General features: G+C 32.0%; 1 protein-coding gene across 2 annotated transcripts in view; it reads right to left on the bottom strand.

Moving 5' to 3' along the window:
- Window positions 1–362: 362 nt before the first annotated feature.
- The window catches only part of Exoc5 (exocyst complex component 5), a 72,649-nt gene continuing 50,508 nt past the window's right edge, over window positions 363–22,503 (bottom strand). For both annotated transcript variants that reach the window (XM_027929538.2, XM_071608014.1), the window contains exons 13-18: window positions 14,765–14,873; window positions 10,445–10,565; window positions 9,181–9,267; window positions 3,584–3,692; window positions 3,171–3,386; window positions 363–2,556 (exon numbers count right to left, since the gene is read on the bottom strand). In XM_027929538.2, coding sequence (XP_027785339.1) covers window positions 2,368–2,556; window positions 3,171–3,386; window positions 3,584–3,692; window positions 9,181–9,267; window positions 10,445–10,565; window positions 14,765–14,873 — 831 coding nt within the window. In that variant the 3' untranslated portion in view covers window positions 363–2,367. The remainder of the gene's footprint in view (window positions 2,557–3,170; window positions 3,387–3,583; window positions 3,693–9,180; window positions 9,268–10,444; window positions 10,566–14,764; window positions 14,874–22,503) is intronic.

The following is a 22,503-nucleotide window of genomic DNA, read 5'->3' as shown; positions in this document are numbered from 1 at the left end:
TATATAAAAACATTTTATTTATTAATCATTTCTTCTAAGTCATAAATTTTGGATTATGATTATTTTGGTGATCATTATACATGAACATACTTTAAAGATCAGAACACAAGGAACACACATTGCTTCACACAAAATCTTTTTTTTTTTTTCTTCTTCTTCTTAGAGAAAGACCTTATGTTTAGGCTAAATTTCTAATCTTGGTTATACAGTCAAGTACTTTTCTGCTTTAAGAAAAAAAAAAGAGGGGGGGGGGGATGAGAAGACCTAAGCTATGAAAAATAAGGTATACCTTAAAATTTTAAATTAAAAAATAATTTATCAAATTCAGTATGGATGTCCTTAAAATATATAGTGAAATGAAGTAAACAATCACAGGGAATTTGTTTATTGAGCATTAATGTTAACACTTCTAAATTAAGTATTCACTCATGAGTTTTGTCACTGTCCTCTCAATGGACATAATGGAAAATATTGCACAGAACTCAAGCAAGGAAATGATAATTAACAAAATATCTAAGCAACAAGTATATGCTTTACATTTTAAAAATTAATTCAAACAAAATAATCTGAAGTGCTTCTGACTCGGAAGTCTTAAAGTGTTATCTCGTGTTTTATTTGAGATTTTTTTTCTTTTCTTTTTTCTTTTTTTACAAATTGACACTGTACAAAGAGTTCAAATGGCCAGTAAAACTACTGCCTTAAAAGTTGGCTTTAAGTAACAGAGGTATAATTTGAATTCACATCAGAGCTTTCTAAAATGGCAATAGTACAAGCATATGACTTTTTCTGGTATCCAAAACCTCTTTTGGCTCTCCCTTGGCTAAGGAATAGAAATCTGGAAAGCCTTTTAAAGTTACCACAATGTCCTAAAATGCTTTAATGAAAGTTGGCATACTGCATTTTCCTTGCTTACCTTGATAACACTGGGCTAAACAGAAAATGAAGAAAATTCAGTCAATAGTAACTTAAATAGTAGTTAGCTCTGGGCCTGGGAGGTTTGGTAAAGTTGATCATTCAAAATTAGGTTCTTAGAAGAAAAGCAGTTTTTCAAAATTAGGCCAAAAAGCCTATATGAAAGAAAAAAAAATGTTAAGAACGAATTGAAAATTTATATGGTTTCTAGAAGACTATAAACAACAGAATGGAAGCTGAAACACTACATATAATTAGAATGCATTCTCACTGAGCAAGTTTTAAGGCTTAAAAGTAATGGTCTAAATTTATGCTTGATCTTTAAAATTTTGTAAGTGATTTATTATGTCACCATATTAAGCCAATTTGAGTAATCATATCTAAGTAGGAATAACTTCAGAAATGCCTTGAAAAAGGACAATGAAAAAACCTAGAGACCTGAAAAGTAAACAGTATTTGTAAAGCTTGTCTCCAGACTTACAGTATATAATGTTATCTATCAACTCCCAATTCCTCTTAAAGTAGACTACTTGCACGTTTATCCCATCTTATTCAAGTTTAGCATTAGAGAGAAATCTTAAAGGATTGCAGTGTTTGCTAAACATTGTCAACATTTCTCATATGCACCATTTTCACTACATCTTACTTTTTTTACTTCCATTATAATATTAAAATAATGAATAAATATGGTCCTTTAGTTAAGGTCTTCAACCTTAAGTGAAATATAAAATAAGGTAGTTTTATTAATTTCTTGCTAGAATTGGCTTAAGATTTATTTACCAAATAAGAAATAGTAAACTTTACTTTTACCCAGAAAACAGATGTATTCTGATTCACTAGGTCTACGTAAAACATTTCATCATTTTAGTTTAGTTTATAACATTTTTCTTGGAATAGTACTGATGCTGTATCTTAGAAAACACTCCAATCAACCAACTACAGAAATTATGCTTAATTGTTAAACTTTCAAAAAAGGCAAAAGATTCTTTAGGAAAACCTAAAATAATTTGGTTAACAATTGCCAGTGCTGAAAAGGCCAATAAAAATTGGTGAATAAATAAATGTGGTTTTGTTGTATTTCACCCATTCTTAATGAAAAATGGGATGGTAAATTTTCAAGATGGAATATGTTAAAGAACCCGAACAGGAACACTGGTAAATTTTGTTTGCCTTCTGACACCAACATTTTCTAGGATGAAAACAGTGACACAGTTTTACAGAATTTGAAAGTTATAAAATAAAGAATGGAATTAAAATTCAACTTAAAAAAAAAAAAAAAGCAAAATACAGCTAGGGGTGTCCAAATTTCAAATAAAACTTCAAAGGTCAGTATGGCTGCTGTTTTCTTCCAGTCATTTTTTCCATAAAATGTTGGCTGTGTCATAAGGAATCTCCTGTGCTTTCTATCAACCGAGGCCTGATGAAGTACAACACACTTTGTTTGTGAATTCAACCTCAGCTGAAGTGTCGAGCAAGGCGGGCAGATCTATAGTCAGCACGAAGTTGTACGAAGGAGTGAAGTATGTTCTTGTCCAGATTAGCAAGTTGTTCTCCTGAGCAGACTTGCTTTAAATTATCTGGGGCAACTACCAGAAGATTGCAAAGTGCATGCAGAGTATCAAAAAGATGTAATACCATTGGAATCTGAATTGAGAGAAGGAAAAAAATAACAGTGACAAAACAATTTCCCATTTTATAATGAGTTTGGCAAATTCTTCTTATATACAGTTTTGTCAGGACTTAGGATTATGGAAGTTCAAAATATTAGATTTTTTAAGCCTCCTAAAGAGTTAAAATATTTCAGAAGTTACAAAAGCTCTACAAACTTGTGAAAGGATTTATATCAGTTTTCTCATACTATGTAATTTGAAAGACTACAACTAGTTATCAATAATATAGCACTTTTAAAAATAATTTAAATTTTTAAAATTTAGGGAAAAATTATCTGAGAGAGACATACATGAAAATAATATATATTATTTTCTTGATATGTAACAGACACAGCATTAGTCATGGCTGTCAATAAGACCACTTGAAATATGCAACTGAAATATGACATTGTCTAAAATAAAACACACACACAAAATATTAACATTGCAAATATGATTAGAACTATTTTCAGGCAGAAAGTGATGGTTCTCATCTCATTACAATTCAACAAACATTATAAATTTCTTAATAATCATTACAATAAGATTTAAATGGCCTGACTTATGTTCCTAACCTTATTTACAAGTTTGGTATTTGTGTGTACATACCTTGAAGTCTTTGGCACACTTTCTATATTCAGCTACATCACAAATTGCTAACATGCCACCCATACAACTGTAGGAATATTGTTGAAGATGCTCATAAATAAGTCGATGAAAACGTACACCAAGTTCCATTAAAACTGTATCCACATTTTTCCCATCCATGGAATTTTTAATCTTCTCCACTTGTTTTCTTACATACGTACAGACTTTTACACAGGCCTGTAAAAGTTTTACTACACTTATTATGTAGTTTATGTGCATCAGTTTAATTAAGGAGAAAATACACATTGTTTTTCATTAATTTCTAAGTATAAAAGAAAAAAACTTAAGGCATAGTAAGACACGCTGATAAAAATGTTAAATAATTAACAAAACAGATACTTTTTATTAACAAATTGAACAGTTCTACTACTCACATTAGTATACTGTATCAAAACATTGTTTTCATCTTCTGGTTTAAAATCTGTTTTCTTTTGTTCTGCAGCCAAGATATGCTTCATTTGTCCAATCATACAATTTAATGTCCTAGAGAATTGAGAACACAACATATTTGATCCATTTAATTTATTCAATATTGACTTTTATTTATGTTATCTGTACTAAATTTTTTCATATCACCATAAAACTATTTTGTAATTGGTAAAGTTTAGATTTTAAAAAAAATCAATCTAGGTCTTGATATCAAAAAGCTCATTATTTTACTGACTCCCTGCCCCAAACAGGGAAAAAAATTCCTTGCCCAATGCTTTATTTAAGGAAGTCTTTAAGACCTTAGAAATCTGTCGCTGACTTATTTCCTCACTACTAGACATCTTCAAAGGCAAAATGAGACAGAGAGAATGTTTAAGAAAATGGAAAGATCAGTTTACGAATGACCAAGGTTTTGGAGAGCAAGTGGAGAACATGAGTCTCATAATCTAGGGATAATCAGGAAGATGAAGAAATTCTACTAAAGGTCCAACTAAGAAACGAGGGCATGAATTTCTAACAGTACTAGTGATGTATTAATTATGTGATATTCTCCAACAGCAAATAGCCATCCAATTATAGGAATAAAAGAGACCAGAATGATCCAGAATTTAGGGTCTGTGAGACAGTCATGGTTGAAGGAAGTAGATTTAGAGTAAATATAAGGCAGTAATTTAAGAGATGGACCATATGATTTGGGCACAATAATGAATGAAGTAAAGTTAGGAAAAGGATAACAGAATGACCCAAAATGAAAAGATTAAAGGACAGAGGTCCTGCTGAGGTTAGAAAACAGGCATGAGGAGAATTAAGATGTTGGTAAAATTGGAGGTTTGAAGTTGGTATTAAAAAAAAAGAAGAAGTAGGTTGTAGAGTAGGGCATTTGGGTTTAAGGTTTTTATTACCAATGATAACAATCCAGTGAGGCATATGAGTAGATGTTTAAGTGGAGATGATTGATAAGATGAATGGTTTACACACAGAGACAAAAAAAGAACCTGATTTAAAGTAAAAACAAAAATTATGAGACAGATGCCCCAAATTCTCAGTAAATGCACAGCATTGAAATAAAAGACTGAAAATGAAGCAACAAGAAAGGAAAGATATGAGCTTCAAAGGCAAGAGATGTTCATTTAGGCCTAATGGATAGATACTGCTTTAAAATTATCATTAGGAATTCAAGGGAACGCTGAGCCTATATTTAGGGTCACACTTGAGAGACCTTCACAGACCACTATGCCTTTAATGTATTAAGTAATAAAAACACCAAGATTATGACTTATATGGAAAGACAAAAAGAGAATATTTCATGTATTGATAAGACAGGAAATATATATTTCATACACTTTTGAAAACTTAACATATATCTAACCTCCCCACTTTCCAAAAGTGATTTTTTTTTTAGGTATTCTGAGGCAAAGCAAGCAGAAACAAATTAATGTAAATGGTTTAGGTTAGGAAAATACATACTTGTCAAAAGTAATGTTTGTAACATCTATAATATATATGTATACATATTATAATGATAGTGAATGAAGTTCTATTTATGTATAATCTGCTGTGATCTTGACTAGAAACAAAAGATTATTATATACTAACAAATTAAAGAAATAGGTAAATTCGTAGAAACATGTAACCTACTAAAAACAAATGATGAAGAAATTAGAAAATCTGAACAGACAGTAATGAAAAAGGAGATTAAACTGGCAGTCAAAGACCTCTCAACAAAGATAAGCCCATGACCAGATGGCTTCACTGGTGAATGTTACCAACCGTTTAAAGAATTAACACCAATCCTTCTCAAACTCTTCCAAAAAAAAAAAAAAATGGGAGCAGTAAACACTTCCAAGCTCATTTTACAAGGCCAGCAAACTCTGATACTGAAGCTAGACAAAGACACTAGAGGAAAATTACAGGCCAATATCCCTGATGAACTTTGCTTAAAAAAAAAAAAAAGCCTAGCAAACTGAATTCAAAAGCACACTGAAAGAATCATACACCATGCTGAAAGAATCATACACCATGATCAAGCAGGATTTATCCCTGGGATGCAAGAATGAGTCAATATAAGCAAATCAATAGCTATGATATACCAAATAAACAGAATGAAGGGTAGACATTATGATAATTTGAAGAGATACAAAAAGCAGTTGGCAAAATTCAACATCATTTCATGACAAAAATTCTTAACAAACTTAAGTATAGAATGAATATACCTCAACATAATATAAGACATTTATGATGAACCCATAGACAATATAATTGTTAACGGTGAAAATCTAGCTTTTCCCCTGAGGTCAGAAAAAAAGACAAGGATATCCACTTTTACCATTTCTACTCACTGTAGTAGTGGAAGTCCTAGCCTAAGCAATTTAGGCTAGAAAAAGAAATAAAAGACACCTAAACTGGAAAGGGAGAAGAGAAATTGCCTCTTCAGTGACATGTTATTATATACAGAAAACCCTAAAGACTCCATCAAAAAACTGCCAGAACCTGAATTCAGTAAAGTTACAAGATGCAAAGTCAATATACAAAAATCAGTTGTGTTTCTATACACTATTGATGAATTATCCAAAAAGGAAAATCCCATTTATAATAGTATTAAAAAGAATAAAATACTCAGGAATTAAGTTAAGTACAGAAGTAAGACTTGTACTATAAAAACTATAAAACTTTCCTGAAAGAAAAAATAGATAAATAAATGAAAACACATCTCATGTTCATGGCTTATAAGAATTAATATCATTAAAATGTCTATACTGTCCAAACTGATATATAGGTTCAACATATTTCCTATCAAAATTCCAGTGACACTTTTCAGAATTAGAAAAAAAAAACAACTCAAAAATTCATATGGAATCACAAAAATCCTGAATAGCCAAAGCCATCTTGAGCAAGAAGAAGAAAACTAGAGACATCACACTTCCTGAATTCAACTCATCTTTGAGATAAGGGTGCCAAAGATGTACAACAGGGAAAGAACAGCCTCTTTGTTTTATGGTGCTGTAAAAACTGGTTGTCCACATACAGAAGAATAAAACTGGAACTTTATCTTCCCATATACACAAAATCAATTCAAAATGGAGACTTTAACATAAGACCTTAAGATGTAAAACTACCAGAAGAAAACATAGGCAAAAACTCCTCAACATTGGTTCTAGCAATGGTTTTTTGATAGGCCAGACAATAAAGCAAAAATATATAAGTAAGAGTGCATCAAACTAAAGAGCTTCTTTTTAGCAAAGAAAATAACTAACATAGTGAAGACACAACCTACAGATAGGGGAAAATATATTCAAAGACATATATCTCGTAAAGGTATCCAGAATATATAAAGAATTTAAACAACTCAATAGGAGAAAAAAATCAAATAACACAAATTTTAAAAGGGCAAAGGACCTGAATAAATATTTTTCAAAAGAAGACATACAAATGGCCAAGAGATATATGAAATGCCTCAACATTACTAGTCATCAGAAAAATGAAAATAAAAAACACAATATCACTTTATACATGCCAGGATGGCTTAGACAAGAGATGCTAAGTGTTGGCTAGGATGTGGAGAAAATGAAACTTCTGCATGCTAAAGTGGGAATGTAAACTGATACAGCCATCATGGAAAAATAGTATGGCAATTCCTCAAAAAATTAAAAGTAGAACTACTTTATTATCCAGCAAACTCACTACTGGGTATATATTCAACAGAAATGAAATCAATATCTTGAAGACATATGTGCTCTCCCAGGTTAACTGTAGCATTATTCCCAATAGGTAAAATATGGAAACAACCTAAATTTCCAGTGAAAAATGAATGAAAAAAGAAAATGTGTATACTTATACACAGAGTACTAATGAGCCATAAAAAATAAAGAAATCCTGCCATTTGTGACAACATGGATGAACCTGGAGGACATTAAACTAAATAAAATAAGTCAAATACAGAATGACAAATACTACATGATCTCATATGTGGAATTTAAAAAAAAAATCAAACCCATAGAAGTACAGAATAGAATGGTGGATGCCAAGAATTGTGAGGGAGAGAGTGGTAGAGGAAATAAGGAGTCAGGGTACAAAGTTTCAGTTGGGCAGAATTAATACGTTCTGGAGATCTAAAGTACAATATGGTGACTATAATAATACTATTTTCATACTTTGCTGAAAGAGTAGATCATATGCCTTTTCATCACAAGAAAAAAATGGTAACCATGTACTGATGGAAATGTTTAACTAGCTTTCTTGTGGTAATCATTTTTTTAAAAAATGTTTTTTTTAGTTGTAGTGGACACAATACCTTTATTTTATGTGGTGCCGAGGATTGAATCCAGTGCCTCAGCTCTATAACTAAGCCACAACCCCAACCCCTGTGGTAATCATTTTACAAAGTGCAAATATGTCCAAAATTATTATACACTTTACATGTAAACAAATTTTATCTGTCAATTAAACTTCAGTAAAACTGGGAAAAACAGTAAGACAAATTTTCAAGATTCTTTTAAACCTATTCCTCAGTAAACTACTCTGAATGATTTTATAACACCCTTTCTTTTTCCAACTTTTTATTCTATTTTTTCTTCCCCTTTATTATCACATACCATATAGTCAATAGTTCTCAGTCTTAGTGTGAAGGTCAATTGCAAGTGAATTGCAAGGTGAGTTGCAAGGAATTTCTTATTACTCATAAAGTAAAAATGTTTGATATTTGCATAAGTTAGATTCTCAGTTATCTTTTAAATAAGGCTATTAAAAATCTACATTCAAATATGCTTTACTGAACAAGAGAAAGTAGAATTACAGAAATACAAATCTATACCCAAATCTTAGTACCATGGGTTTTAAAGAGTTCCAGCTCTACCATCATTATCTGTGGTTTTGAGCAAATTTATTAAAGTCTCCATTTCCTCATCTGTAAAATGGAAATAGTAGTTCCTACCTAATACATGAAATAATATAGGTAAAGGCCCTTATATTGTGCTTGGCATATAGCAAATGCTTGATAATCGGTAGATACTATCATCATCAATAAATATATGAACATCATCATCCCCAAAACAGATAGACTAATGTACCAATAAAAAATATAGGGAATTGAAAAGAAAAAAACCCAGACAGACCCCTTGGACTCTGTACTATGGGCAGGTAATTATCTTTAACAAATATTAGAAGTACTTTTAGAAAATTACTGTATTTATTTAAAAGATTTCATACATAAGCCTGGAAGTTCTAAATAAATATAATACTATATATTACACACCATTTTTAATGGATTTTGTAGTTTGTGAGTATCTAGAGTGGAGATGGGGTGCTTACAAAAAATGTTTTTAAAGGAATCTAGTTTAAAAGTATAGCTAAATATACTTACTTTCAGAAATAAAATAACTTGGGAGTTCAATTAACATTCTAATAAGGTTAAAAGTCGTTCACAAAAATAACATCAAACGTTACAGCAAGATGGTGGAATTAAAATAAGTTTCTCTAAAAATTTTTTTTGCTGCTATAATATTTATATAATTTTTTAAAATTCCAAAGAAAAACAGCAACTTGCCTATCAATGCCAGTATCCAATTTCATCTCCATTTGCTCAATTATTTCTTTTTTCTTCTGAAGGCATTCAGATAACTTAGGAGAAGAGCTATTGTAGATTTAAAGGAGGAAAAAAATGCATTAATAGCCTAATTTCTAAGTTTTTCATATTCATATGTATACGATACCAACAGACATGATCATAAATCCAAGAAGTATAAAATAATTATTTACATTCATATGCCCAGTTTATTACAGTAGTCACACAAGAAAACAATTATCCATTAAAAGGAAAGGAAGAAGAGTTAAATTTGCTATTCTCATCTCTGAGGAAACAGCCCTTAAGAATACAAACATGATTAATTTTGGAACTATATGGTTTAATTTATAAGTAAATAGTTGGTAAAACACTCAGAAAATTCATAAGGTATCACTAAACTCTTAAGAATATAGTAAATCATTAACAACAATTTGGAGAGAAACAGCCAAACCAGTTGTATTTAGTGTCCCTAAAGTAAAATAAGCAACAATAATAAAAAGCCCTGACAATTATATTTGCCTTCTGAATGCTGCCAAAATATTAAAAACACCTGAAATATTAAAGAATAAGCAACCCAAACACCATGTGAGTTTTTTGCTATGTGGCAACAGCTCTTTAAAAAGCAAATTCCCTTCAAAGTATGATTCATGGATCACAAATGACTTCACTCTTGAGATTGTTTCTGAGGCAGTCTTGGTATATCAATGTTTATAACAACATATCTAAAATTTTTCTTTTATAAGAATAGTTTCTCTTGTCAATAATGGTACTACATAAAATCGGTAAAACATATTCACATAATACATATTTCTTATTTCTCATATTCTTTAAAAGTTCATAAAATTGATTTGAAGATATAAACCAGATATTAGTGTCTCATCGAAATTTGTCCTATTAATCTCATAAATTTTTTTGTACATCTTTATATAACAAGCAGCTACAGGTGGATTGTGTCTATTAGACCCTTGGAAGGAGTAAATATGCTGAGTTGCATTAAGCTGTAGGGCCTCTTTAACATCAGATTTCAATTTTAGATTTAGGACAGATTAAGTCTTTTCAAATGCAACAAAATATAATAGCACAGTAGAAAGAGAAAACAAGAATGCAAGGAAGAAGGAAAAGATCTTTTCATTTCACACCTCCATCCTATTTGATGCTTTCATGAACATGTATTGTTTTTAAAATTTAATAAAACTATTCTAAATATCCTTTGAAATACCAATAAAAATATGACAACGTAACTTACCTTATTAGTGGCATAAGGTGATCATTAAACTGCTTGTCAAAAAGATGGAAAATAGTATTGGCCTGTTGCACAACATCCAAAAAATAGAGATTTGCATTCCTAGAATCTGAGGATGGAATTCCTAAAATTGAAAGACACAGATAAATGAAAATTATCTTTAAAAAAATTCATCTTAGCAACAGAAAAAAGATGTGGTTTTATATATACAATATGAATAAAAGTAACTGTTATTTTAATAAACGGCAATGACTTTTACAGACAAGGAAAACTAAGCTTGTTAATAGCTTAAAATGCACCCAAAGTTAAATTTTATGCCCAAATGACCATCATATTCATGATTTGCTTAGATAAACCTAAAAATGAATCAATTAACAATTCTTCTTGAGTTCTACCTTCTCCTTACTTTTCCTAGCTCTTTGGTGCCCCATGATTCACATGTGATATGAATATATTCCCACCATTTTCTTTTCTTTTTGTTCTTTGGTGATATTGGGGATGGAAACCAGAGCCTTGTACATGCTAGACAAGTACGCTATCATATCCCTAGTCTTTTTTCTTTTCCTTTAATTTTGAGACAGGCTCTTACTAAGTTGCCCAGGTTTGCCTGGAACTTGCATCAGTTTCCTTAGCAGCTAGGATTACAAATGTGCACCACTGCACCCAGCTTTCCATAATTAAAAAAAAAAAAAAAAAAAAAACAAGTTTCTTTATCTCTGATAATAGTTAAAATACTTTTTTTATTGATCTTTCTTGTTCAAGCCTCTTTTTTTTATTGTCTATCCTATATAATGCTGTCAGTAATGTGCCTAAAATTAACATTTCACTCGTTTTCTCTCCTATTTCCGCAAAAATACTCAAAACCTCCAATCTCAGCAAATTCCTAATATTCAGAATGATAATCAAGCCAGTCCACTGATAAAGCAGCAGTCAAAAAAGTCAGCTTGTCCTCTATGGATTTCAGTTTCCTCCTTTCTTTAAAGAATAACTGATGAATTTCAAGGTCCCTATTGTTTGTTCTTCTAGTAAACTTAAAAAGAAAATAGAGACTAAGAAAAATATCCATAGCTAATGACAATATGAAGCTTAAAATATAGAAGTCTTTATAGGACAATGATCTTTTCAGTTTCAATAATGAAAAATAAAAGTTTTTTCTCCCTGACCAAAAAAAAAAAACAAAATCAATTGGTAAGAAAGCTACAGGCTCCGACACAAACTTTTAAGAGCAAAAAAAAAAAAATACCAACAACAGAAGTAGGAAATATCCTTTATTATAAGACAAGAAAATTAAGGCAATATTGATGTATGTTTCCAATCCCTAAATTATTGAAGCTTTTAAGAAATATTGAATAATGAATGGAAAAACTGGTACATGCATATAGGTTGGTAGCAGTATATACTGGTAAGAAAAAAATCTTCAGGAAAACAGTTTATATCAAAATTAAAAAGTAAAAAATTGTGTATCAAAATTTAGAAAAACAAATAAATAAAACATGTTTTGATCCAGTAATTTCATGTTTGGGTTTTATGAAATAAAATAGTTCAATATTAGGAAAATGAACTCTGGAAGGTTAATTTCAGCATTATTATACTACAAAATGGAAACGATGCAAAATAAGACATAGTAACCTTATATGTGCTCCACAGAATTTTATGCAATCGTTAGAGATAATAGCAGTTGAGTATTAACTAGATGCATGAGAATCACTTATGCATATAAGGAATCTTCCCATTCTACAAGAAAATTTCCATTCCAAAAAAAGAATATTGCCATTAAAATGAAGATGCTAGGTTTCCATACTTGCTGAATAACAAATCCTTTATATAAGACAGATTCAAATTCATGTTACTTTTTTCATTATTTTCTTTATTCTTCATCTTTGAGGTATTATTATCCCAACAAAAATTATTACATTGAGTCATTTGCAAGTGACAAGGGTTAAATATTTGATGCCAAGGGTCTATCATAATTAAGTTAAAAAAATGCTTATATATAAAAGAAAGGATAGGATAACATAAAGATAAAGGCAAGGCCAGTAATGTAGTAGGTGACTGAGAGGAAGAGTGAAGGGGTGGGTAAAGGAAGGTGATGCAGAATGAATTCTTAAAAAAATCATGTTAAGTGCATATATAAATGTACTACAGGGAACTTCACCTTTATACATAGGTAAAACCAATCAAAGATAAATAAATAGACAAGTGAAAGGAAGTCTAGTAGAGTAGAGGAAGGAATATGGGAGAAGGGAGAAAGGATGGGAAGGAAAAAGGGGGATGGATAAGGGGGGATCATGAACTGAAATCAAACTCCATGCACTTATGAGTTTGTCAGGATGAACCCAGCTACTATGTATAACTATAAAGCTGTAATTTAAAAAATGCTTTTTTTACATCATAAGAGTAACAACATGAAAAAAATGGATAGTGATAAAGCAGAGTGAACCCAAAGTGACTGAATTATAGCTAATTTTGGTTCATTGTTAAAAACTTTACAAAATGTCATTTTATACAGCCTATACAGATTTTCTGAGCATCTATGTAGTTTCTGGATGCTAAGGTACAACACTAGATAAAAGAAAGGTTCCTAATGTTATCTCTACCTAGAATGTTCTATTTTATTAGTATATCTATCACTTCATTAAGCTCTCATCTTTTCAGAGATACCTTTTTAAATCACCCTTTCAGAAAAAAAAAACAACAACTTCAAATTACACTGTTCACCCTACCTTTCCATTACTATCTCTCTTACTCAGTTTCATTTTCCTTCATTGCACTTCCTAATCATTTTTCTATCTTTCCACAAGAATATAAACTCCATGGGTCTGGTAGTAGTCATATAAGGGTTAAGTGAATAAATCCTGAAGTAGAGGCAAACACTTAACATTTAAAAATTTCACTGTGATAAATGTTACTTTAAAAAGCTAATTCTATCTGGTTGTAGTGGTACCCGCCTGCAATCCCATGACTTGGGAGGCTGAGGCAGGAAAACCGCAAAGTGTGAGGACAGCCTGGGCAATGAGTGAGACCCTGTTTCAAAATTAAAAAAAATAAATAAATAAAGGATAGGAATGTATAGCTCAATGGCCCCTGAGTTCAATCCCCAGTTTAAAAAACAGTTACTTCAATGATGAGACAATTCAATAAGCGAGACAGTAGTACTACTTCAGTTAGGGTGATCAATAAAGGCTTGAGAAGGTGACATCTTAGTTGAGATCAAATGGCTGAAGAGCCAGCCATGAGATGAGCTGAGGAAAAAGTTTTTTGCGATGGGAAACACCAAGTTTCCCATTCCCATCCCTTAAATGTTAACTGCAAAGAGCCTAAGTTAGGAAAAAGAATGAAGACCAGAGTGTCTGGAATAGTGTGGGGAAATGCAGTATGTGGAAAGGATGAATACAGAAGAGGCAGATCAAAAGTCAGGCTTCTTAAAGAGTTTGTTATTGTTTTCCCTCTGAGAGTAATAAGCCACTAAAGGATCTTAAACAAGGAAATGATAATTAAACTGGCTATAATATAAAGTCAGTAACTTGGAAAGGCAAGAGTGAACACAGAAAACCAGTGATGACAAGTTGAACTACGGTGGCAACAGTGGAGATAGAAAAAAGTAAATGAACTTTTACTATTTTTTGGAAAGATACTGACAGGATTTGCTGATAGGATGACTATCAGGGTTGATAAAAAGGAAGAATTAGGGCAACTCCTTGGTTTGGGACTTGAGCCACAGGTGAATGGCAATGCTTTTAAAGACATGTGAGAGGAACAAGTTTAGGAGAAAGATAAAAAGAGTTTTGTTGTGGATACGCTAAATTTGAGACGACCATTGAAAATGTGGTGAGGTCAGGAGGGCAACTAGATTAATGAAGCTGTAATCCAGGGAAGAAGTCATTATTACACTATTTATACTAACCAGTAAGCTCAAAAGATCAAAAGTAAAAGAAAAAAGTTAATGTCAATCTATCCTCTTCCAGACTTATTTTTAAAATATTTTCCCTTCTAAACCTTACACCAATTTCCCAGTCAGAATGGTTCTCTTTTGTTTCTGTTCCTTGAAATTTTACAATATATAGCAAAGCAATCTACTCTGCCATACATTGTAGTGACTTATGTGGCCTATTACCTTACTTCACTGGATGTAAACAATATGAGAGAACCATGTCTTTGCATGGTTTGCAGCACTTGGCAAATCTTTGCATTGTAGAAGCTCAAAATTCACTGCACTTAACCAAATTCAATGTACAGAGATGATTATACATGAAACAACATTATGTATACAGTTTAAGCAGGATTAAAGGAATTTAGCAGAAAGTTTAATACAAATATACTCACCAGCAAGTCCTGTTTCCAAAGCATAATCAATATGCTCGATACATAAAAATTCCACCAGAATGGTAAAAATTCTAAAGGCATTCCTCGGTAAATCAGAAGGGTCAGAGAGCTTTTAAACAAAACAAAACAAAAATTACTCCTCAGGTTTATCTTTTAAAAAAGCCAACTCTTTTTTTTAGTGTTTTTTTTTTTTTAACTATCAAAGACACAGTATGATTCATATTCCACCTCCCAATGTCCACACACAATAGCAATGTACCCTTGATCTATACTTCTCCTGCCTTAGAGCAATGTTTTTTAAACTTGGATTGCAATGTATTAGTGAAATCCAATTGTACTTTTAAGAAATACATGCATATACACCTTATACCGTTCATATATATGTGTGTGTGTGGGGGGGGGGTTGTAGGCACACAAATAAAAAAAAATATAGTGGGATAACATGTAAAATACATTTCTTGTTATAATGGGTCAAGGTCAAAGAGGTTTGAGAGTCATTGACTGAACAAGGGCTATTTAGTAACATTCAGAACAAAAAGGATTTTTTATTTATGGAAAATAAATTAATATATGCAGTATAAAATATGCATAAAATAATTCCATAATTTCCTGATTTAGTGAACCTTTAAAATTTAACCTCATTAGCCCTCAATTTAAAATTTAACTTCACCAACTCTAAGTTTTTTCATTTGTAAGATGGGAATAATATTAATAGTACTCACTTTCTAGTTTTAAGGTTAGAATAAAACATGAAAAGTATTGGGTTTTTAACACAGCTAACAGAGTAAGCTGAAATTTTTCATTTTCACGCTGCTCATAAACTAGTAAAAAAAACTAGTAGTTACTCTGACAAAATGAAATCTAACCTTTAAAAACTAAAAAAGTACTCTTAACTTCTTTTAACTGCTTTCTCAAATTATTTATAAATTCATTTCTACCTTTGTCAAGCTGTTTCATGTGACCTCTCAGGGTAATGCTTATTGCAAGCTAAGCAGCCCTTCTCTGAAATGCTTGGACTAGAACTATTTGGGATTTGGGAATTTTTTGGATTTTAGGGGAAAAAAGTGAGAGTGAGAGTGTGTGTGTGTATAAGAGAGACACACACAGACAGGCACATACATACATGAGAGAAAGACACAGATGCACACATCTTGGGAATAGAACTAGAAGTTTAAACATGAATATTTTTAGTGTGCCTGCATTTTAAAAAAATTTCTTATTTGTTTTTTATATATGTGTGTGTGTGTGTGTGTTATATATATATATATATATATATATATATATATATATATATATATATATATGACAACAGACTGTGTTTTGACATATTATACATATATGGAGTATAACTTATTCTAATTAGGAACCCATTCTTATGGTTGTACATGATGTGAAATTATACTGGTTGCATATTCATCTATGAACATAGCAAAGTTATATCCTATTCATTCTACTGTCTTTCCTATTTCCATCCTCCCTCCCTTCCCTTCATTCCCCTTTATCTAATCTAATAAACTTCTATTCTTCTCCCCACACCCCTTATTGTGTATTAGCATCCACTTATCACAGAGAAAATTCAGCCTTTAGTTTTGGGGATTGGCTTATTTCACTTAGCATGACAATCTCCAGATCCATCCATTTACCAACAAAAGTCATTCTTTTTTTTTTTAATTTTTAATATTTTTTAGTTGTAGATGGACACAATACCTTTTATTTTTTTAATGTGGTGCTGAGAATTGAACCAAGTGCCTCACATGTGCCAGGCAAGAACTCTACCACTGAGCTACAACCCCAGCCCATGAAGTCATTCTTTTTCATGAGTGTGCCTTCATTTTGACTGAGACCTACCTGTCCTCTCAAAACAAGTATGGAATTTTTCACTGTGGTGTAATATTGGTACACAAAAATTGCAGATCTGGAGTATTTCAGATTTTTGTATTTTTAGATTAGGGATGCTGAACCCTAATATAAGGTCTTCTTAATAACTACCCCAACTTTTACCCCTCATTTGTCTTTCTACCTCCATGTTTAACTTCATACATAACGGTGAAAGACAAAATGCTTTACTCTTAAGAACAGGAAAAATGGAAAGTATTTGTTTTCCCCATCTCTATTCAAAATCATACAAGTTGGGCCAGGGAATAAGGCAAAAAAACAAAATAAAAGTATCTATAACAGAAAAGTATAAAACCGTCCTTATGTGCAGAAACATGATAGTCTATATAAAAACTTTAGTGGAGTCTATTAGAATTACAAAAGTAAGTTTAGTTAGGTTGCAGGGTGTAAGATGAATATATACTAACAACCAAGTTAAACCATAAATTTTAAGAACACCATTTATAGTACATTATGATCAAAATATATTAAATGGAACAGAGCAGTCCAGAAACAGACCCACAAATAAGTGGTCAACTAATTTTTGACAAAAAGCTCAAAGCAATTCAGTGGAGAAAGAACAGTTTTTTTAATGAATAATGATGAAAAAACTGGATAATTTTAAAACTGAGCTGCAATCTATATTGTATATTTTGTATAAAAGTTAACTATGAACTGATTATTGACCTAAATGTAAAATCTCAAATTAAGAGTACTAAAAGAAAACCTAAAAAGTAATCTGTATGACCTTTAGATAAAAATATATGATATAAAAAATACCACCCATAACAGAAAAATTAGATTTTATCAAAGTTAAAAATTTCTATCCTTTGAAATATTGTTGAGAAATTAAATGTACAAGCTACAAACTGAAAAGAAAAAAATCTCCAATCACATAGCTAATAAAGTGTAACAAGAATATAGAATTCCACCCCCCCCCCCAAAAAACCCCCAAATTGTATGAAAGATATGAATGAACACTTCATCTAGGAGTAAATATGGAAGGCACATATATACACGAAAAGATGTTCTACATTGATCATTTCATTAGGAAAATTTAAAGCTAAAACCATAAGATATCACTATACACACTATTTGATAGTTTCTTAAAAAATATTCTATGATTCTGTCATATCACTATCAAATATTTTTGAGATCTATTCATGCTGATACAGGTAACTCCAGTTGACTCATTTAAATTGTTGTTGTTTTTCTAGGGTATGAACAGTGCTAGTTTTCCAATTTCTCTTTTTCACTGAATTGCTCTAATTTTTTGCCATGCAAACAATACTGTTATATTAGATATATCACTTGCACATATGAGCTTTTCTAAGGAATTCCCAAATTACTCTTCAAAGTAACTATAGGAATTTTTACTCACATTGGCAGTGTGTGACAATTCCTGTTGCCTCACTTTGTCACCAATACTTGGCGTCAGACTTATTAACTTATGTCAACTTAATGAAAACGAGATGGCATTTCTCCTAAGTCTCATTTCCCAATTAAAGAGACTGAATATCATATTAATATTTTACATTTCCTTTTCTGTAAATTGCTCATGTATATTCTTTGACTTGATTTCTATTGATTTGTATTTATATAAGTGCATAATTTATGACCCTCAAAATAAATTCATACGTTATACACATCAATATAAATAAAGTTCACATTGCCTCAATTCTTAATTCTACTACTTAAGAATCATGTCTGTTTCTTCATCTGTAAATAGGATTATTATGATGATAATTATGATGATTAATTAAAAATTCTCTCTCTCTCTCTTAAAGTGTTTAGACTAGTGTCTGGACCATGATCTGAAATCCAGGGGTAAGCAGTGCCCCATTGCCCCTAGTCCTAGACCAGTGCCTGTGGATGGAGCTTCTGGACTGCCTTGGAGTCAGGAAGAAACCTGCAAACAGAGTTGTGTTCAGGCACATACCTCAACCTCAAGCAATAGAGGATGGAGACAGACTTCATCTGCTAGAGGGTAGGACAGGGAAATAAGCATAGGACTATGTCTTAGAACTCAGTAGTGGGTCTGCATGGTGAAACTCAACACTAGAAAGAATCCAATGGCCTCTATTTCCAGGCAAAGTCCACAAACAGAACCTCTAAATCTACTCCATTTCCAGGTAGAACTGTAGACTGAGTGGCACAGCCTAATTCTGGACCATAAAACATCAAATCCACTATGGTAGTATTGGACCACAGACCACAGCACCTAGCAGGCCACAGCAGTGTGGGACTTCGTCCTGCATATAGGATGCACCTGTCTTAATGAACTGTGAACTCTGGATGAGATCCAACCTCACAGTAGCCACGATAGCTACAAGATTGCCTCCCCTGTCCTTGCCCTAACCCCAGGCAGCACAACACAGTCACTGTTTGGACCGAAGAAGAGGAAAGTAGGTTAAGTTGTGGCTTCAGAGTTAAAGGCCAGACATGGTGAGGCCCTGTGCCCGACCATGGTCCAACAATTTGGTGTATATCTGAGACCACCCTGATCCCAAATGGAGACTTTCAGGACCAGCAGGGATGGACTACCTTTTTAAAGTACTCCCCTAGTTCACCCTTAAATAACACACCCATTGTGAATCTGGAACAAACTTGTGCTTCAGGTGCCCTCTAGTGCTAAAACAATGGTAGTAACTACAATCTCAGTAAAAAATAACATAGAGCCTGCTTAGATAGTCTAGAAGGAGGTATACAAACAGACCAATTACAAAGATTAGACTAAATATCTGAACTTTCAACATAGAGATAGTGCTGTATACAACAAAAACTTTCAAGGAACCTTGACCCCTCCACAAACGCACATACAATGAACAAAATAAGGCACCAGAAACCACCCCAGTGACTATGTATGATCCCTTAGATAAAACTAAAATAGATATTGTAAGAAAACTCAGCCAACTTCAAGAAAATACAAAGAAACAATTCAGTAATTTATCAGAGAAACTTAATAAATATGTTGAAATATTAAAAAAAAAAGAGCTGGGGGTGTGGCTTAGTGGTAGAGCGCTCGCCTAGCACATCTGAGGCACTGGATTCAATCCTTGGTACCACATAAAAATAAATAAAATAAAGTCATTGTGTCCATCTACAACTAAAGAAAAATATTTTTAAAAATTAAATATCCTGGAGCTGAAAACTACAATAAATAGAATGAAAAATGTGATAGAAGGCATCAATGATAAAATCACTAGCAAACCAATTAAAGCAAAGAGTCAGTGAACTCAAAACAGGCTATTTGAATATAATCAATCAAGAGAGAAAAAGAAGAATGAACAAAGCTTATAGGATAGCATTAAATGAAAACAATATTCAAGTTACTGGGGTTCAAGAGGACTCAAGAATGCCAAGAATATGGGGCTGGGGACATGGCTCAAGCAGTAGCGCGCTCGCCTGGCATGCATGCGGCCCGGGTTCGATCCTCAGCACCACAAACAAACAAAGACGTTGTGTCCGCCGAAAACTAAAAAACTAAAAAAAAAAAAATATTAAAAAAATTCTTAAAAAAAAAAGAATGCCAAGAATAGAAAGCCTATTCAAAGAGAACTATCAGAAAATTCCCCAAACTCAGGGAAGTGTACAAATGTCCAGGTGTAAGAAGGTCAAAGGTCAACCATCACATTCAACCCCAAGTTACATTATAACCAAGCTTCTAAAGATTAAAAAAAAGGATTCTAAAAGCAGCAAGAAAAACAAAATAACACATATAAGTCTTCCAGTCTGCCTGATATCAGACTTCTCTGCAGAAACCTAACATTTAAGATGGAAATAGGATGAGATATTCACAGTTAAAGGGCAGGGGGCATTGTCAGCCAGGATTACTGCACTCAGCAAAACTGTGCTTTAGCAGTGAAGAGAGAGAAAAACCATTTCTAGACAAAAAGAGTTGAGAGAATTTATCACCATGACATCTTTATTACAAAAAATGCTGAAGGGAATTCTTCAAATTGAAGGAAAGCAATGCCAATAAGTAAGAAGAAAGTGCTCTAATGTTTAAAACTCATTAGTAAGAGCAAATACACAAAGAAATTCAGAATGTTCTAATATTGTAAATTGGTGCATAAACCATTTATATCATTAGTATGAAATCTAAAAAACAAAACAAAAATGAAAAAAGACACATTAAGGGGCTGGGAATACAGCTCAGTTGGTAGAGTGCTTGCCTTACATTTACAAAGCCCTGGGTTCAATCCCCAGCACCAAAAACAAAAACAAAAACAAAAAACACACATTAATATGTTAAAAGATAAGCTGGGTGCAGTGGTACATGCCTGTAATCCCAGCGGCAGGTGAGACTGAGGCAGGAGTACTCCAAGATTGAAGCCACCCTCAGGGACTCAGCAAGGCCCTAAGCAACTTAGTGATACCCTGTCTCAAAATAAAAAATAAATAAATAAAATAAAAGGACTTAGGGTTGAGTGTCCCTGGGGTTCAATCCTTGGGACCAAAAGAAAAAAAAAATGTAATACAAAATGCAAAATAGGTCAAAAATTCAAAATATAGGAAGTATAGAGTTTTTAAATTACTATTTTTCTTTCTTTTCCTATCCTTACAATCAAAATTAAGTTCTCAGTTCAAAATAGCTTCTAATAATCAAAAGAGATTTTCATAAGCCTCACTGTAACCACAAAAGAAAAACCTGTAATCAGATACACCAAAAATAATATGCAAAGAATGAAAACATTTCACAACAAAGGAAGGTTATAAAAGGGGGAGAAAGAAAAAGACTATTGAAAAACTAGAAAACAAGTAATAAAATGGCAGTACTAGGATTTTACCTATTGATGATCATCTTAAATATAAATGGATTAAATTATCCAATTAAAAGAGTAAATGAATTAAAAAAATAAGACTTAACTATATAGTGTTTACAAAAAAATTCATTCATTTCTAAGAATGAACATAGTCTATAGTGGAGGGATGGAAAAAGATATCCCATACAAATGGGATCCAAAAGAAAGGTCACACTTAGATAAAGTAGACTTTAAATCAAAAGCAATTAAAACAAAGTTATTATATGATGGATTCAATTCAGCAAAAGAAAATAATAATTACAAATATATATGCACCCAATATCAGAGTACCCATATATATAAAGCAAATAGAAAAGGAGAGCTAGAATCCAATACAATAATAGTATAGACATTAACACCCCATTTTCAGCAAAGAACAGATCATCCAGACAGAAAATTAACACAGTAACAAATAGTAAACTGTACTCTAGACCAATGAACCTAATAGACATCTACAGAACATTCCACACAAAAGCTACAGAATACATATTCTTTTTAAAAGTACATGGAACATTCTCCATGACAGATCATATGGTAGGCCAAAGAACAAGTCTCAACAAATTTTGAAAAACTAAAAAACACATTGAGTATTTTTTTTTACAACTACAGTGTAATAAAACTAGAAAATAACAACAAGAAAGACTTTGGTAACTACTCAAATACATGAATATTAAATAATTGACTTCTGAATCACCAATTGATCCATAAAGAAATATAGAAAAAAATTTAAAAAACGTCTTAAGACAAATGACAATGGAAACGCCAATATTTATGGGACAGCAAAAGCAAAACAGGGAAGTTTATAACAGTCAATGCCAATGTCAAAAAAGTAGGAAAATCTCAAAACAATTTATTCTTGAATCTCAAGGTACTAGAAAAACAGAACAAAACATATTCCAAATTAGTAGAAGATTTAGAAGGAGGAGCAAAAATAAATAAAGTACACACACACACACACACACACACAAATCAATAAAGAATCAGCAAAATGAAGAGTTAAAAAAAACCTTAGCTACACTAAGAAAATGTCTGTATATAAATAAATCAGATAAAATGGAG

The sequence above is a fragment of the Marmota flaviventris genome, chromosome 2 (assembly GCF_047511675.1).
Source record: "Marmota flaviventris isolate mMarFla1 chromosome 2, mMarFla1.hap1, whole genome shotgun sequence".
Classification (NCBI taxonomy): Eukaryota; Metazoa; Chordata; class Mammalia; order Rodentia; family Sciuridae; genus Marmota; species Marmota flaviventris.
This window is presented reverse-complemented; position numbering and strand designations above follow the sequence as displayed.